We start from the raw sequence: 20,088 nt of genomic DNA on the forward strand, positions 1-20,088 counted from the left end.
GGTCATGGGCGTGTCTGCTGCTGCAGGGGAGTGCCCTGCTTGTTGCAATCCTCACTGCTCTTTTCCCTTGGTCATCTTCCTTAATCAACAAAATGGACACACAGCAATTCTGGTGATCTAAAACTGCCGATTTTTACCACAAAAGCTACGAAAGGGAGGGTAAATGCATCACTTTGTCTGGGTTATGTTGCTGAGCTCAGTAGGGCAGACCTACTGGATTACCACCATCTTGGATCTCTCTGGTTGCCCTGTTATTGGAAGTATATTATTAAGCTGGAGAAGGTTCAGAAGAAATTTTCCAAGATATTGTCGGGAATGGAGGGTTTGAGTTATAAGGAGAGGCTGGATAGGCTGGGATGATTTTCCACTGAAATATAAAAGGTAGAGGGGTGATTTTATAGAGGTTTATAAAATTAGCGATTCTTGAGAAGATTTGTAGCTCAGGTTGACGATAAATATGTAAGTTAGATATTTAGATAAGTTCATAAATAAGAAATGTTTGGAGGGATATGGGCCAAGTGCAGGCAAGTGGGATTAGTTTTGTTTGGGATTATGGTGGTCATGGACTGGTTGGATTGAAGGGTCTGTTTCCTTGCTGAATGACTCTATGACTTTATAGCTTTCAACAATGAAATCTGAATTCAGAATCAGACTCACCAATACAATAAAACATCTACACTCTAGGTAATCTCAATCATTCCTAGTTTCTAGATTTCTCAATGGCAGGCATGACTGTTTGCACATTATACAGGAATGGTTAACAGAAAATGCGCTTCATTATAGAAATATTTCATTGGCTGACTCACTCTACAATGCAGGGTTCAAAATCTCACATATTTGACTCGAGTGTCGAAATTTTTTAAAATGTGATTATCATAAACTTAAAACATAATAATGGTGCGCAATACAATGAAAATATATTGAGTGTACGCGACAAAGAGGCAGGTTTATTTTCCTCTAAATGCTTTTAGGTGTGTCTAGCAGGTAGTATCCGTGTTTTAGATGTTGTGCGGCCTTTAAACTTTGGTATTCAGGTCATCAACTTGTGTACAGTCAGCAGTATGCAAATTAGGCTCTGAGACCTGAACCGAAATGAATTATTCTATTTATGATAAACCAAAAATGCAAGTTTATTTCACATCGACATGGGAAACCCAAAGCATATTTCCAATGCACTCAAGTGTGTGTGTATTTTTGGGTGCTAGGTGCACTAAGTCCACCATTATTTTACGCGTTACTATTATCGCGCTCTTACTACTAATGCATTTGAAGTTTTGTTTGTTTTACAGAAATTTGCGGTTAAAGTCATTAAAGACTAGAACATTGCCAAGCCAAAAAGAATACTGGGTCACTGAAGGAGACGTGAAGGGAGATAGCGAAAAAGTTGATCAGAGGTTGTTTAAAGGAGGGAACTTATCCAGTAAGCTTATGGAAATTAACGAGATCAACTTTCTCAGCCATTCAAGAAACAAGTGAAAAGGGTTCTTTCTGTTGGGTTGAGAAAGGTGGATTGTGAGTGTGGGAGGTGCCACTCAGTTCAGGGAAGGTGTGTCTCCCATTGGGCTCGGTTCAGACACGCCTATGCGTTCCAAGTTAAACATTCTGCGCCTTTTTTCCGTCAGCTTTTGCTTCTTCACTCGGCCGGTTTTGAGTCCGCCCCCTAACCCGGCGAATCTCTGGCTAAGGGAGCAGTCCCGTTCCTCTCCAGCAAGCTGGCCGGTTCTCCGTATAGCGCAGGCTCCTCTCTTTCCAACATGTCATCGGTATTCCGGCCAGGAAGTACGTCCACCGCCTCGGAAAGCTCTTATTATGAGAGCATCCGACGGTCCGGCTCTCCGAATCCAGTATTCGCTGTCAACGACCAGAAATCGTACATCACAGTTGGGAGTCCCACCAGCGTTGGTACAGTGTACCAGCTTGGAAACAGCCCACAGAGCACCACCCTGATTCTTGGACAGGTGAGTCACTCCCCCAGCTTCTCATTACTCACGCTCGTGTGAAACAACTTTTTAACGCAAGCCTTTACTTACTGCTGGATAAATAGACTGTTGTAAAGAGATATGCTCACAATATTCTTAATTTGGTTTATGAATCACAGAATCCGTACGGTGTGGAAGCAGGCCATTAGTCGCATCAAATCTACACCTACCCTCCAAAAAGCATCCTACCTAGACCCACCCCCCTACTCTATCCCTATAATCCTGCATTCCCCATGGCTAACCCACTTAGCCTCCGCACCCCTGGTCATTATGGGCAATTTAGCATGACAAATCCGCCTAACCTGCACATCTTTGGACTTTGGGAGGAAACTGGAGCACCTAGAGGAAAGTCATGCAAACATAGGGAGAATTTGCTAACTCCACACACAGTCACCCAAGGGTGGAATCAATATTACATTTGTAGATTAGTAATTGCAAAGGCCTACGCTATCAGCAGAAAGCACACCTTTGTATTTATCAGGTTAGCACAATGTGATTTTGCAACAGCTGTTTTTTGAATTTATGACAAGAAGTTAAGATTTGATTGGCAGAAATTAGCAGTTGGTAGATTTACCTATCTGTGTGTGTGTGTGTGTGTGGTAGGGCATCTACAATCCCTGATTCTTTCATCAAACCTGCTGTCATTGATGATAATCATAAAAGGTGGTTAAGTCTCACCCACTCCCCTGTGTCCTAACCCTCCTTCCCAAACTTTTGAACTTTTATTAATACCCATTACACTACTCTATCCCACCCACTTCCAAAATTGACAGGTCACAGAATCTACCAGACTGTTTGAACTATGAGGTAATGGTAATAATGTGGGAAGATGTGCAGAAGTGGTGGATTTCTCATTTCAGGATCTGTTTAGTGCTCATTTTCACCTGTCAATCTCCACCTCCATGTGGGAACATGTTTTTGGATCGGGCGTCACTCTCCTTCACCTGTGGGCATTAGTCTGGTTCGGTGAGAATTTCCTCTGATTATTGACAGTTCCAGAACCTCGGGAAGTCCCTATCCACTTTCCATTGTGTGAAGGCTGATGAGTGGTTTGATCACAATTTTGTTCTAATTGACTCTAAAGTAGTCATACTCTTGGGAGTCTATATGATAATAAGGCAATGTCCTGACATAATGACACTAGAATTTTAAGGGTGCAAGTAAATCCATGTTGTTAATCACTTTGAGGTATATAAGCATGAATGGATGACAAACCAAAGTGGTCCAAGGTTCTAGTGCTGGCATCTCCTGTCCTAAGGCCTTAAAGATAATCTTTCCATCTATAATAAGCAAATACATTGAAATATTTCATTTAATTTGGAAAAAGAACTGGCATCAGCTGTGGGAAATGAACAGGAGCAAAAGTGACAGTGTGCACTAAGATTGTTAATACTGGAGTGTTCATCTCTTTTTATTAATCTTTCAATACTACACCGTGGGCGGCACGGTGGCACAGTGGTTAGCACTGCTGCCTCACGAACAGGAGCAAAAGTGACAGTGTGCACTAAGATTGTTAATACTGGAGTGTTCATCTCTTTTTATTAATCTTTCAATACTACATCTTCAAGTATGCACGGTTGATATTGGAATAATCTCTTAGCACAAATTTACATTGTTAAATTGTGGTGCGTTGTCTGTAATTTCTCCGTCCTTTTGATTTGCAATCTTAATTGAGGGTGAGGACTCATTAAGAGTTGAGTCAAAATATGTGTTGTAACTCCAATTTCAACTTCCCAATGCTACTTAGTAAAATATCCAGCTAAGTGGATTCCTGTTAATAGTAAAGTGAGCTATTCCAGTTGTTTCATATCTCTCTGATTTGCTGCTTTATTCAGTATGGTCTGTTTACTGAACCTGATGACTTAGCTTCTCAAATAAATTGGAATGATGTATAATTTAACAAAAGGAAATATTCCAGATGTCAGATATTTAACATAAAAACAGAAGTGACAGAAAGTGCTGAAGAAATGTAACAGGACTAGCAGCTCCTGTGGAGAGTGAAACGTTAATATTTTCAGTCTAGTATGACTTCTTTGGAACTGAAGTGATGGGTTTCCATGTGGGAGCAAATGGAACACAAGGAGTAAGGAGAAGGTTAGAGTGCAAACAAGATCAGAAATCTCACATGTTACAGAAAAGAAGGCAAAGGGAACGGTAACGGCTGGAAAGAGGGGCAGATCCAGAAAAGGTGTTAATCGTGAGTTTTAATAACAGAATATAACTGAAAGCAAAACCAAGACATTGTGGGTGGCAGAGTAGGAGGGCAAGTGAAACACAAGTAAGGAAAGAGTTCATGGTCTGAGGGTGGCATCATGCTGGTGGTGGAATGTGTGGACATAATTTTGCACCTTGAGTGCTGTGAATTTGTATTGCACTTGCTTTTGTTTTTGCTCCCAACAGCCCAATAACTCTCTGGCTAGAAATGTGAGGTTGAGCAGAATTCAATGTTGAATCCAGGAAATTGTGAAATGCCTAAGCAGAAAATGAGGTCTTGATATTCTAGTTTTATTGGACCGCTGCAATAGGTCCAGGGCAGAAATGTGACCATGAAAGCAAGCTAGTGTACTAAATTTGCAAGCAGCCTGAACTTCCAGCATCTGCAATTCTTTTGGTTTTTATTCAGGGTCATAATTATGGATTGAATGGAGATGCTCTGCATGGTGATGTCCCAGTCTGAAATGGATTTCCACAATGTCAAAGAGACGTGTTGTGAGCAGTGAACACAGTAGAGTGAAATGAATGAAGTACAAATAAAGTTACCACTTCACCTGAAAGGAGCAGGGGTAATTTTTCAGAGTCCAGTGAACTCATTTCAGAATTGATTAAAAGTCACTGGACTCAAAACAGTTAATTGCTTTCTCCCCACATACGCTACCAGACCTGCTGAGTTTCTCCAGTATTTTCTGTTTTTGTTCCTGCAGTATCATCTCGTTCTATCCCTAAATCCAATCTTGTTCTTCTTTCCTTATTTACATGATATCCTTTACAAATGCCATTTGCAGGTATTGAATCAGTTGCTATTGAATTGTTTGCAAAAACCAGTTTTATAGCTCTACCACATGATTTATTACTTGCCCAGCTCTGTTTATTCAGATCACCCAGCTAGCATTAAGTTATGTATGAGTCAGAATGTTCTTCATCGAAGTGTCCATTTTTCAACACTGCCAACTTCTGCCAAAACATCACTTGTAGTGAAGTGCAAATGAATTTGTGGGACATTGCAAAATTGGCTGCTATATTTCTATAGACTACAGTGGTGACTATTACACTTCAGAAGTTCTTTATTGGCTGCAAAACATCCTATGAAATGACAAGTGTATGAAAAGCTCTACATGAATGCTGTTGCTTGCCATCTCTTTTGTGATGTGCTTTTGGACGGTTTATTTTGATAAAGATGTGATAAAAATACTAATTATTGTTGGTGGGATCATATGGATTTAATAATGGATTAACAAATTAATAAAGACAACAGTTAAGAAATTGCTCCAACGATTGCTGGCTCATCTGATCAATATTAATTTGAACTTCTAACAAAGTATCGCTTGCAGAGTGGGAGTAACTTGGAGGAACTCACAGACCAGCAATTTTTAATATGTAATATGTGACTCAAATGTATTCAAGGGAGTTTTAAATGGAAGTAATTGTCATCATTAACTTCAATGGGAAATTTTTAATTGAAGGATTCCTCTGTGGCAACTCATTTCTGTTCTCTGATACTTGATGAAATGCATTTTTACAAAATGCAAGGTTATAAAGATTATTTGCTGATGTGGTATTGTTTAAGCACATACTGTAACTCCCAAGCAAATTTTGGCACTACTTCAAATACTGAAGTGATCTGAGAATTATAGATGTAAGACTGGTTTCATCTAATTATCTGTGTTGTCATAAAGGTTTATCTGAAAATGGTAGATCCTGCCAATGAATGTTAAATACAATGTTTGTGCATAGTGAGCAAAGAAAAAAACCATATCAAAAGGAATTGGCTTGTATTCCCAAATGATGGTCCACTTCAGTGTTTTTACCACCCAGTGACTGAAGAATTGCAATATAATTCCATGATTTGGAGATACCAGTGTTGGACTGGGGTGTACAAAGTTTAAAAATCACACAACACCAAGTTATAGTCCAACAGGTGTATTTGGAAGCTGGTGCTTCCAAATAAATCGTTGTGATTTTTAACCTAATATAATTCCAAGTCAGGATGTTGTGTGACTTGGAGGGGAACCTGCACTTGGTGGTGTTCACATGCATCTGCTCTTCCCCTTTTTAGGTGTTAATTTTTTTTTTCTTTTTTATTCTGCCCTTTTGCAACTATGCTCCATCCCTGTAAAAAGCTGGGGCCAAAATACAAACTGAGAGCTTAAAGCAAGATGGAACTTATTTTTGATCCACAGTCCCTCTTGAAAATTTGTTCTAATAGCAGCCTACGCTTAGCTTCCACTTGAACTTGCACACTGAATCACATAAAGATGAAGTTATAAAAGAAATCCCCTGATTTACCACGTAACTGAAGTTAAAACTTATTTCCTGTCAGTTGGATACATTCACTGACTGCAAGAGCAATTGTTGCTGATCAAAACAATTCCCATCTGAAATAATTCCACAGAAGCCAGCATTCTGTCACCAAGTCACCCAGTATTTACATGTGGAGAGTCCTTGACACTGATCCAGCTACCTCAGAGCCAGCGCTCAGTGTGAACAGAACCTGTGGCACTCCTATTTATTTTTTTTGGTTTTTTTCTTTTTTTCTCACACTACCGCTGGAAGGTGTTATTGAAGGAAACATGCTGAGTTATTGTAGTGCATATATAAAATGGTACACACTGCTGTCATTATGTGCCACTGGTAAAGGGAGTGAATGTTTAAGGTGGTGGATAAGATGTCATGCTTTTTGAGTATTGTTAGAGGTGCACTCTTATGGGCAGTATTTCATCATATCTTTTGCCTTAGAGATAGTAGATAAGCTTTGTGGAGTCAGGAGATGAGTAAATCACTGCAGAACATTCAACCTCTGGCTGCCTTTGCAGCTACAGTGACTTACAGTTGTCCCTGGTCAGTTTCTGGCCAATGGTAACCTCGTGAAGTTGATGGTGGGGTTTCACTTATTCTAACACCATTGAATATTAATCGTAGACTGTTGAATTCTGTCTTATTGAAGATGGTTATTGTCTGACATATTATCAGGTCATGCTGTAGAGAGACTTAGACTGTTCAGTGTCTGAGGAGTAATGAGTGGTGTTGAAAACAACCATCAAAGTCCATGCACATTTCTGACCTTAGGGTGGAGGCAGGTCATTGATGAAGCAGCTGGGAACCCCTGCAGAAATATTCTGAGGCTGAGACGATTGGCCTGCAAAAACTACAATTGTCCTTTTTGTGGTAGATCTGACTGCAACTAGTGGAGGGTTTCCTGATCCATGATATTTTCTGTTTTGCTTGGGCTTCCTGCCGCATTACTCTATAAAACGGCCTTGAAGTCTGGGGCAGCCATTCTTACTGTGCTTTCCCTCTTTACCTTCTGTTTCTTTCATCTCCATCCCTTTACTTCCTTATTCTCAGTCCTCCTCCCATCCTTCACTTTAATTTAGTTCCCTCCCTTTCACACTTACTTTCTTTCTTGTTTGGCTTCTATCTTCCTCTTGTTTTTCTATGTCTCCCTTTTCATCAATTCCCTTCTTTTCGGTTTAATTATCTATTTTTCACTCATTATTGCTTTCGCTACCTTCCTCTCTCAGTCTCTCTTTCTCTGTCTTTTTCTCTTTTTATCTCTTTTAGTGCCCTCTATGCTCTCCCTTCCCCATATTACCCTCCACTTGCTTCATCATTCCTTACCGTTGTTGCTCCGGGAAATGTTCATATATGGAATGGTACACTTGTCCTTTCTGGTTAAACAATTTTGCAGTTTTAAGACGTGGAGAAGGTATTTTAATTGACACTTAACTGAGGTAAGGCAGTCTGTAATCATAGTGACATGATTAGCTGCTTAGGACTGTTGGGTAAAATACTTTCATTGTGAAACATGTAGTTAAACCGTATGTTCCTTTAATTTCTGTTTTCCAATCATTTCAAAGGTTCTTGTGTAAAATCTTTCAAGTTTGATGTGAAAGGTGGCACTACACATCAGCTCAGTGTATTTTCTTTTAAAAGGTTTGTTCCTAACAGTGAACCTCATTTGGAATTCACTTCATGAGGAAATTGAACCTCCTTATCTATTTACAGACCGTGTCTGGCTTGGAACTTGTTTTTCTGATGTACTGAAGTGTAACTTATCAGAGAAGTGCTTTGCCTGTGAAATTGAGGTCATGTTAAGTAGGAGAACATAAATCACTCACTCTTGATTCTCAGTCTCACACATGGGCAATAAAGCTATACAATGGAGGCTATGCACTTCCTCAGAAGGTGCATAACTCCAGAATGTATGTGTTGTCTCTACAGGAGAAGATGAATGGAAGCAGAGGGCATTCTTTGTGGTTTTGGAGAAAGGACAGAAGAAATTGGACTCAAAAGATTAGGTTGTGTTATAATTCCATATGAATAAAAATCACTTGGGCAGCTGAAAGACAGTTGCTACACATGAAATTACCTCAGTAAGAGTCAACAGTGTGCATGGATGTGAGAATGAAAAACTAATTACTACCTAAAATAGGTTCTCCTTTTAAAAGAAGAGAGGACAAAATTGGAGGATGATTTTGTGAAATTGCACTGCATAGAGTGTATAAATATATTCAACTAATTGGAAAAATAGGCTGGACTTTATGCAGCCAATCACAGTGGGGATCATGGTTGCTGGGCTACTTCAGTATTGAGAGGCTCTATGCTAGTCTCCAGGTGGCAGCAAAACCTCCTTCAATTAAGCCGGAGGGCACAAAGGACAGGCATAAGATTCACAATCCCTGCCAACTGCTCATTAATGAACCAACTGACATCCATTATTCATGAGTTCAGTTCAGTGGCAGTTACTTCAAACTAAATTGAGTTTTGACAAGGTGACATGTTAAGCTAGTATGGTGATGATTATGAAGTCCTCTTACCAATATTTGGGCCAGCATCGTGCACAGAATTGCCATTTGTGAACCGCAGAGTGTTGCAGCTGCAAGAAGAAGGCCATCAGACCAAGGCCTGTTGGGAGAAGGTGCATGGTTGAAGGAAATGGCAGTCACCATGAAACTTCAGCTGCTCGATAAGAGGTCACTTATGGATGAATGAGAATCCAATGAAAATTCACAGGATACCATGGTCCAAAGGCCATTGAATGAAACCATAATGGATGTGGAAGTTGATACAGGGACATCAGTTACATGATACCCGAATCTCTACGCTATCAAAAATTGAATCTGCATCAGTTGGAGAAATCATGAATAGAATTAAAAAGTTATAGAGGAGTGGAAATTCCTGAAATGGGGAGGATGCTGGTTTCAGTCACCTACAAGAAGCAATGAGCAAAAATTATCATTGTCTTAGTGAACTCTCAAAAACTAGCCTTACTGAGAGAGAATTGGTTAAAACCACTGAAATTAAATTGGCATGAGATTTTTCACATCGAAGTAAAATTCACAACACAAGACAATGTGACCAACAGATACGGTGAGGTATGTGGCAAAACTAGTCAAAGTTTAAGGTCAACTAATGAGTTTAGAGGAAATTCAGACCAGTTTATTGCCAAGCTCATTAAGCACCATATGCCCTAAAGGAGAAAATACAAGAGCTGAAAAGACTGGACGCAGAGAACAGTATCGTAAAAGTTGAACAGAATAATTGGGCTTTGCGGTAGTATCAAAGGCAAACGAGATTGGAGGATCATGTGGGGAATATAAAGTAAGTGTAAATCAGGTAGAACAACAGAATCCAACTGATCATTTGCTAAATGTCAAGAATCTGTTGGCTAGGCTGATACGAGGCTGGCTTTTCAGTGCCCTGTATTTTATTTGACAAATGCACATCTACAACCTGAATTGAATTCAATGCTGTTTGAGCTCATGGAATTTTTCCAGAGCTGATGAATTTTGCAAGGAGTTCAGCGTGAAGAGTATTATTGGGATGACATTATTAGCTCAGCTCCCAATGGCTAGACTCATGATAAAGAAGATGGTCCAATGTTTGGAAAAACATTGGGTTCAAGTGAAGGCATCAACTGTGAAATGTTTAAAATTCTTTGGGTCACAGGGTAAACAAAGATGGGCGAAATCCTACCCAGAGTAAAGTTCAAGCAACGTGCTAAACTTTCAGAATATTTCTGAGCTCATTTTGTTTTAGGATCTATTCAATCATTATGGTAAAATTTCAGGATATAGCAGCTCATTGCTGTGAAAAGTGGGTGTGGTTTGTCTCCCTCTGACAGTTCTATGCTATGAAAGAACTACCAAATTTGTCAATCTTTATGCATGCATTGAATGAAATTGTGAAGGAAAGCAAAAAAGTCGACAAAGCGCTCAAGTTGTGTAAAAGTAAATTGGAAGATGGTCCAATGCTTGTACAGTACAATGAGTCAGTTTCTCGGGGAGTGATAATGGCCCAGACTGCCACTCCAGCCTTTTTTTAAACATAAAAAAGGGAGGTTTGCATTTATGAGAGGAAATTTTGCTCAGGCCTTCCTCAGAAATGCAGCACCTATAGTTCCATCTGACAATTCTTTTGTAGCATAGAACTGTCAGAGGGAGTTAAACCACACCCAATTTTCACAGCAGAGAGCTAATGTATCCTGAAATTTTAAAGATCTGGATGACCACACCAACAACTACTGTCAAACCTTAAATCTATAAGGTAGGTATGGTGCTAGGGTGCTGGGAGAGTACAGGGTTAGTGTGCCCAGGTAGATAGGGTGCCTTGTAAATAGAATGCCTGATAAGCAGAGTCCCAGCTGGAGAAGGGTAGGGTGTCTACTGGTTGGGATGCCAGCAGGGGGTTCGGGTGCATGGATACAAAATGGCAGGTATTTGCTTGGGGTAGGTTGATGTGGGGTGAAGAAATCTGATCTGGAGGGGAGTTGTCAGGTCTGGGGGTATTTTCAAGGCTATCATTGCAGAGTAGGGGAGAGAAGTGGATGTTGGGTCCAATGGTAGCAGCATGAGGGACAGGGGGTTTGAAGGTCACGGGCCAGGTTGGGTCTGATGGGGTTTCAGTCCAGTAAAGGGGAGGTGGGGGTTCTAATTAGGGCAGTGGTGTCAGGGTTGTGAGGTCTGTAAGACCTTTGGCATCCAGTGAATCTCTAGTCCCGCGGCAGGGGGAGGAAGAGGTGTTGGGTCTCGGGGTGCAGACTTTGCCTGCATGGGAAGGGGACGTCGGATCAGGGTCTAGAGTTTGTGAATGAGGTAAGTAAGGTATCTGTTTAACAGTTACTCAACAGTTAGACTATGTACTGAATCATCTAACCTTTCCTCAGTGGCTATTTTATTTAATTTCATTGGAATTATCCGGTCTCCAATTTTTGTAGAAACTTTTGTAGGCTTCCAGGTGTGGTGCAGTTACCCAGCGGAACATTCAATTTCCTGAACAATCCTTTGGAGTGTGCTATGTTGGGGATTTCACAGGATCCCCATGCGCAACTCCCATCCACACCAGAATAACAACTATTTGGCCAGCAGAACAAATATGTCCAAAAAGATTAAGAAAGCATGTCGTGCAACTCCATGAAGAGTACATGAGGTGATTGCTTATGTTTGATAATGGTGAGGAGAGATGATTACATTTGCCCCAAACATACTCTATGCAAATGAGTGAAATTTTGCTGAGAGAATGAGTACAATAATTTCATAAATACTTGTCTGGTCATAGTTTCACAACCAAACTGATTATAGGCCATTGACAGCCATTTTGAATCCAAGGTTTCAGAATCTACTTTAGCTGCAATCTGAATGCAGAGATGGGTTTTGGTTTTGACTGTTTCTAAGTATCATATTAAGAAGAAATTATCAAGAATTATTGTTTTATCGATGGGATGTCTAGACGCTCGTCTGATCTGGCTTTAATAGAACAACTTGTAAGGTGCTGTCTTTGGTGGCCATGGTTGGACAGAAGACAATGAAACAATGTAAAATATGTTAAGCTGTCTTTTTTTTTAAAAAAAAGAGAAGCCACTCTTGGTACCTTTGCAACTGTGAAAGCAGCCAGCTAGAGTATGGCCGAGAGGATACATTGCTTTTACAAAATTTCAAGGGCGACATCTGTTCACTGTGATAGCCGTTTGAAGTAGTTTTAGATATTTCCAATGAATCAGACAATAATTAGGAAGACTTGAAATTTTGTGTAGTTTGATTGCCTCTTACATTTTCCTCAATTTTTGTTTGAAGGAATTTTCAGATTTTGTGAGAATAAAAGGGGTAAAACACATGGTATTGTCCTTTTGAATGGAACGACAGAGCATACAGAACAAATTATTAATCACATACTTATTTAATAAATGCTGCATGCAAACTGGAAAAATATCATATATTGTTGAGTTTACTGATTTTTAAAAAACATTACTGTAACGCACCTCGCAATCCCAGTAGTACATCAGTTGAATGGTTTCATACAGAATTTCACTGCTGAAGCCACTTTTAGCACTAACCGTGGAAGCAAAGCAATCCAGAGAGATAGAGAGTCAAAATACGAGAAATATGTGTGAGAGGTTTGCAGTTAAACAAAAAGTTAGAATGAAAGGTTACCATAAGTAGCTGAAGTGGCCATCAAGAAGAATCATGACATACATGCTCATTGTACATATTTAATCAAGATGTTTGTTGGTGGAGAGGTTAGGTTTGTGAACGTGTAGATCATGGTTTATCTTTAGAGATTCATGAAGGAAAAGGAAGTTGGGAAGAATCAAATGAGTTTGATGAATTGCATGGATTGGACATGAGTGAAATAATAATAATAATTACTCCAATACAAGCTGTGCTTGAAACCAGTTCACATCTCGATCAAATAGACATGTCTGGTGAAGGGGAAATCCAGTTGAAGGACAAGGATAAAATCAGTTATTGCTGGAGAAAGAATCTCCTTGGTTTCACGCCAAGGGTCAACAGCTCTGAATGTTTGACTCAAGAAAGGAGGTATCCATTTAGGAATAGGAAATCAATTGTAAAGTTAGATTTGCAAATAAATGGAAAATAAGAAGTGCAATAAAATATTTGGCAAGGAGGAATGAGTGTAATAATATTATCTTGTCATTTGATTATATGTATGTATCAGAATAAATTGATGTAGTTTGGGTTGGTTTCCATATTTTGCACATTATTTTAGTTTGTCTGGCAAAGATAATACAGAAACTACCATGGGAAAATGTAGAACTGACAAAGGTGTTGAACAGACATTTTATCTGTCATTGTAGTAAAATCCCATTATATTATCAGAAATTGAAAAAAATGGAGGATGTAGCATGGTTATGGAACCTAAAGTTGTTAATTTTAGCAGAGGAAAATTACTGGAGAAATTTAAGGGCCTAAAAGCTAGAAAACCCCCAGGACCTGATTGTTCATGTTCTTGGATTTTAAAAGAAGTAGCTGCAGGGATTGATAGAAATATTGGCCAGGAATTTCCAAAATTCCCTAGATTCCAGAATGATCTCAACAGTTTGGAAGTGAGATAATATAATGTATGTATTCAAGAGAGGAGGGAAAGCGAAAATAAGGAACCACACGTTAGTTAGCCTGAGATTAGTCATCAGAAAAATGTTGGAATCTGACAAAATCTTAGTACGGTCATGCAGAGTTTTCATAGTTTTACAAAACTGAAGCAATGTTTGATAAATGTGTTTGGAGTTTTATGAGGATGTAACATGCACTTTAAATAAAAGGGAGACAACAAGTGTAGTATATTTGAATGTCTAAAAGATATGATAAGGTGCTTCACAAAAGGTTAGTATGCAAGATAAAAAAAAAACTGTGTTTTGGGTAATATGAATGGATGATTGGTTAATGGATGGAAACATAGTAGGGATAAAAGTTGCCAGGCTGCAATGTGGGAAGCACCAGTACTTATGGCCCCATCTATTGACAAGATATATTAATAATCTAGACATAGACCCAGGAGTAATGAACCAAATTTGCTGATGATATAAAGCTTGGTTGATTTTAAGCTGCAAAGAGATTCAGACATGGTAATTGTGTGGGCATTCAGAAAACATGGGAGAAAGTAGGAGGTTATTCCCTTCAGTTAGTAAGACCAGAAAAGCTGAATATTTTAAAAGGTATGAAACTATTGATGTTTAGAGACATTTGGCTGTATTTGTACAAGGAACACAAGAAATTAGTTTGTGGGTGCACCAAGCAGTTAGGAAATAAACCCCTTTGCCTTTATTGCAAGGGGTGGCCTACAAGAATGAAGAAGTCTTACTTCAATTTTTTTTGTAATATGTGCAGCTTTGTGACCGGATGTTTAGGCCCAGATGAGAACTGACATAGTAGTGAGCAGGTCAGTTCCATTCTACCCCAAGGGCCATTTTCAGATTAGCTTTGTTAAGGCCTATAGTTGGAGACCAATTTGAATTTTCCAGTTGGCCTCCTGGTCTCAAGAGCGCAAAGGAACAATATAGTTGCATAGACATGGCCTCCTAACAGCAGCCAGGGTTTTGTAGGCATGGTGGCCCTCCATACTTTACTAGCAAATGTTGTCTTTGGGACGGTTCCCTCCAACAGTAGCCTGGCTGTTAGGGATGTTTTTTATTTGAAGTTGAACAAAATGGTTGGGAGAATGTCTTGTCTCGTGGTATCACTCTCTCACTGATCTTGATAGGCCTACTTCTTCTATTTGATCCTTCAGTTTTGGAACACTGTCTGTTGTCCATAATGCTAATTAGCCTATCTCTGGCCACTATTGGCCAGTTTGGGGAAAATTATCTCTGTGCACTTGTTCCCCATGCCTGTGCCTCTCACCCCCATTGAAGTTGACATCATGGTACTGAGTGCAATGGGGCAATTTTGCCTCCATCTCCATATCTAAGGAAGTTGGCTTGGAGGCAATACAGCAAAGGGACACTAGATTGCTTTCTGGGATGAGGGGGTTATCCTTGGAGGAGAAGCTCAGTAATTTGGGTCAATATTATCCTGAGTTTAGATGAATGTGAGGTTATCAAAATATATAAGATTCTGATGGAGCTTGGCAGAGTAAACCCAGAGGTTCTTTCTGCTGGCTGGGGAACCTAAAACATAATCAGTTTCGATCATTTGTAACTAAGATGAGAAACTTCTAAACTTTCTATTGTAGATAGTTTAGATGCTCCATTATTTAAGATATTGGGATTGACAGTTTAGGAATAAGAAATAAAGTTTTGGGGAATATGAATAGATGATTGGTTAATGGATGGAAACATAGTAAGGATAAAAGGGCATTTTTACGGTGCCAGGCTAGAATGTGGCAAACCCTAGTGTAGAGTCTGAATGGAGAGAGATGGGGAGTGGGCATGAATGTGGAGTTGATCAGTTATGGTGAAATAGGTTAAAGGGTTCCTGAGGTTTACTCCTGCTCCAATTCAGATGTTCTTGTGTTTAAGGGAAAGTGGGCTACGTATTTTAGATTGAATATTTTGAATGCTGTTGGTTTCGTGTTTGGCAGGAAGAAAAACACAGCATCGTAATCTATTTAATTGCCACATTGTTATTCTATACCTCTGGTCAGCGCCTTCATCCTCACATAGCATAAACTGCCACAGGCAGCTGTTGTGTTGGCATGCAACACAGCCTGTATCACCTGTTTTCTGGGTTATGTCACCTGGCTTCACAATGAAAAGAATAAAAACCTAAAGGTAGGAGGAAATAAACCAGCAAAGTGGCAGAAAATGTACATGTCAGAGAAACAAAGAGGGAGCTTATAAGCAGGGAGTTCACAAAATCCCTTCAGATCTGGGAAGGGAATTGACAGAATGGATGGAAAAGACAATGTGAAGCAGTGTTGTTATTAACAGGACGGGGAGGATAGTTCAAGGCTAAGCAAATAGCATTTCAACAACTTGGTATTTCAATTCTGACAGGATACTGCCTTTGTCTTTTTATCTTCTTCTAATGTACCTGGGATCACCACAATGCTGATTGATCTCCCTTCTCCAACATCCTGTGTTTTTCATTGTCTTACTGCATTCAAGTCTCTGGCCACTGCATCATTCCCTCTAGGTTTTGACCTTCCTCTTCTCCTCCTCCTTGGCAGCCCTCTCTTCATCACTGGCCCCACCATATCTCCTTCCTCTCCACACAGATAGCCTTACCATTTCAATCTCTTTCTGGTGACTAACTTCAAAACTCCATTATCCTTTTTGATCCTTGCTGCACTGACTCACGATTTGCCCTTTCTCAGTACTTGAGATATCGAATTCAGGTCCTTAGTCAGAACAGAGAACATAGAACAGTACAGAAATAGGCCTTTCAGCTCAAGATGTTCTGCTGATCCCTTCTGCCTGCCCTTGGTCCATATCCTTCCATTCCTGCATATTCATGTGCTTATCTAAAAGTCTCTTAAATGTATTGTATCTGCCTCCACCCTGGCAGCGTGTTCCAAACTCTACCACTCTCTGTGTTTAAAAAAAAAAAACTTTTGTCCCTCACATCTCCTTTAAACTTCCCCCTCTCACCTTTAAATGCATGCCCCTAGTTTTAGACATTTTATCTCTGGGGAAAAAAAGATTCTGACTGTCAACCCGACCTATGCATCTCAAAATTTTATAGACTTCTGTCAAGTCTCCCCTCAGCCTCCGCCACTCGAGAAAAAATAACCTGAGTTTTTTCCACCTCTCCTTATAGTTCATACCCTCTAATCCAGGCAGCATCCTGGCAAATCTTTTCTGCACCCTCTCCAAAGTCTCCACATCCATCCTGTAATTTGGCAACCAAAATTGAACACAGTACTCTAAGCGTGTCCTAACCAAAGTCTTATAATTCTGCAATGTGACATCCTGACTCTTGTCATAGAGTCCTAGAGTTATAGAGATGTACAGCAAGGAAGCAGACCCTTCGGTCCAACCCGTCCATGCCGACCAGATATCCCAACACAATCTAGTCCCATCTGCCAGCACCTGGCCCATATCTCTCCAAACCCTTCCTATTCATATACCCATCCAAATGTCTTTTAGAACATAGAACAATACAACGCAGAACAGTCTCCTCGGCCCTCGATGTTGTGCCGACCTGTGAACTATTCTTGGCTCGTCCCCTTACACTATCCCAAAATCATCCGTGTGCTTATCTAAGGATTGTTTAAATCTCCCTAATGTGGCTGAGTTGACTACATTAGCAGGTAGGGCATTCCACACCCTTACCACTCTCTGCGTAAAGAACCTGCCTCTGACATTTGTCTCAATTTGTAGTTATGCCCCCTCGTACAAGCTGACGTCATCATCCTAGGAAAAAGACTTTCACTGTCTACCCTATCTAATCCTCTAATCATCTTGTATGTCTCTACCAAATCCCCTCTTCGCCTTCTTCTTGCCAATGAGAACAGACCCAAGTCTCTCAGCCTTTTCTCATAAGACCTTCCCTTCAGACCAGGCAACATCCTGGTAAATCTCCTCTGCACCTTTTCCAATGCTTCCACTTCCTTCCTGAAATATGGGGACCAGAACTGTACACAATATCCCAAGTGGGGCCGCACCAGCGTTTTGTATAGCTGCAGCATGATATTGCAACTCCGGAACTCAATCGCTCTGCGAATGAAACCTAACACACTGTATGCCATATCGTCTGCAAATTTACTAATCTATCCCCCTATGCCTGCGTCTAAGTCATTTATAAAAATGACAAACAGCAGTGGTCCTAAAGCAGATCCTTGTGGCACACCACTAGTAACTGGACTTGACGAAACCATGTTGACTATCTGAAATCAAATTGTTGCTTGCTAGATGATTTATAAATCTTATCTCTTATAATCCTTTCCAAAACCTTTTCCTACAACAGAAGTAAGGCTCACTGGTCTATTATTACCTGGGTCATCTCTGCTGCCCTTCTTGAACAAGGGCACAATATTTGCAATCCTCCAGTCCTCTGGTACCAAACCTGTAGACAATGACCACTCAAATATCAAAGCCAAAGGCTCTGCTATCTTCTCCCTAGCTTCCCAGAGAATCCTCAGATAAATCCCATCCAGCCCAGGGGACTTGTCTACTTTCACTCCTAGAATTGATAACACTTGTTTGTAGCTAACCTCGATCCTTTCTAGTCTAATATCTCGGACCTTATTCTTCTCCACAACAATATTCTCCTTTTCCTGAGTGAAAACTGATGAGAAGTGTTCGTTTAGCACCTCTCAGATCTCCACAGGGTCCACACTCAACTTCCCACTTCTGTCTATAACTGGTCCTATTCCTACCCTAATCATCCTTGTATTCCTCACATACCGATAGGAAGCTTTAGGGTTCTCCTTTATTCTATTTGATAAAGACTGCTCGTGTCCTCTCTTTGCTCTTCTTAACTCTCTCTTTTTAAATCCTTCCCAGCGGATCTGTAACTCTCCCTCGCCTCATCTGAACCATCTTGCCTCATCAACACATAAGCCCCCTTCTTCTTCGTAACAAGAGATGCAATTTCTGTTGTAAACCACAGTTCCCTTACCTAATCGCTTCCTCCCTGTGTGACAGGGAAATCCCTATCAAGGACACGCAATATCTGTTCCTTAAACCAGCTCCACATTTTCATTGTCTGCATCCCCAGCATTTTGCTACCCCATTCTATGCATCCTAATTCTTGCCTAATTGCATTATAATTGCCCCTATCCCATCAATAACTTTTGACCTGTGGCATGTACCTATTCCTTTCATCGCTAAACTAAACGTAACTGAATGATGGTCACTCTCTCCAAAGTGCTCACCTACAACTAAATCAAACACCTGGCCTGGTTCATTACCTAGCACCAGATCCAGTGTGCCCTCCCCTCTCATCGGCCCTTCAACATACTGTGTCAGGAAACCCTCCTGTACACATTGGACAAAAACTGATCCATCCGACATACTGGAGTTATAGCATTTCTAGTCAATAAGAAAGTTAAAGTCCCCATAATGACCATCCTGTTCCTTTCACTCCTACCCAGAATAATGTTGCTAATCCTCTCTTCCACCTCCCTGGAACTCTGCGGAGGCCTATTTAAAAAAAACTCCAAGCAATGTGACCTCTCCTCTCCTGTTTCTAACCTCAGCCCACACTACCTCAGTAGACAAGTCCTCATCAAAAGTTCTCTCAGCCACCGTTATACTATCCTTGATTAACAAGGCCACACCTCCCCCTCTTTTACCGCCTTGCCTGTTCTTAATGAAAGATCTAAACCCTGGAACCTGCAACATCCATTCCTCACCCTGCTCTATCCATGTCTCCGAAATGGCCACAACCTCGAAGTCCTAGGTACCTATCCATGCTGCAAGCTCACTTACCTTATTTCGGATACTTCTGGCGCTGAAAGTTGCAATTTAAAATGTTGCAATTGTACCAGCCTCCACCACTTTCTCTGGCAGCTCATTCCATACACGTACCACCCTCTGTGTGGAAAAAGTTGCCTGGTAGGTCTCTTTTATATCTTTCCTCTCTCACCCTAAACCTATGCCCTCTAATTCTGGACTCCCCGACCCCAGGGAAAAGACTTTGCCTATTTACCCTATCCATGCCCCTCATAATTTTGTAAACCTCTGAGGTCACCCCTCAGCCTCCAACGCACCAGGGAAATCAGCCCTAGCCTGTTCAGCCTCTCCCTATAGCTCAAATCCTCCAACCGTGGCAACATCCTTGTAAATCTTTTCTGAACCCTTTCAAGTTTCACAACATCTTTCCGATAGGAAGGAGACCAGAATTGCACACAATATTCCAACAGTGGCCTAACCAATGTCCTGTACAGCCACAACATGACCTCCCAACTCCTGTACTCAACACTCTGACCAATAAAGGAAAGCATATCAAATGCCTTCTTCACTATCCTATCTACCTGCGACTCCACTTTCAAGGAGTTGAACCTGCTCTCCAAGGTCTCTTTGTTCAGCAACACTCCCTAGGACTTTATCACACCAGATGGCCTCCTCCTTTAGAGACCGCAATTTCCCTTCCCACGTGGTTAAAGATGCCCTCCAACGCATCTCGTCCACATCCCGCACCTCCGCCCTCAGACCCAACCCCCCCAACCGCAACAAGGACAGAACGCCCCTGGTGCCCACCTTCCACCCTAC

The 20,088-nt window shown here is 40.7% G+C and overlaps 1 protein-coding gene across 1 annotated transcript in view; it reads left to right on the forward strand.

The window, feature by feature from the left end:
- Positions 1 to 1,510: 1,510 nt before the first annotated feature.
- pof1b (POF1B actin binding protein) overlaps positions 1,511 to 20,088 on the forward strand; it is an 84,019-nt gene continuing 65,441 nt past the window's right edge. Inside the window, exon 1 of the mRNA XM_043704525.1 lies at positions 1,511 to 1,958. Within this exon, the coding sequence (XP_043560460.1) occupies positions 1,755 to 1,958 (204 nt within the window). The 5' untranslated portion in view covers positions 1,511 to 1,754. The remainder of the gene's footprint in view (positions 1,959 to 20,088) is intronic.

Source organism: Chiloscyllium plagiosum, chromosome 15 (assembly GCF_004010195.1).
Source record: "Chiloscyllium plagiosum isolate BGI_BamShark_2017 chromosome 15, ASM401019v2, whole genome shotgun sequence".
NCBI lineage: Eukaryota > Metazoa > Chordata > Chondrichthyes > Orectolobiformes > Hemiscylliidae > Chiloscyllium > Chiloscyllium plagiosum.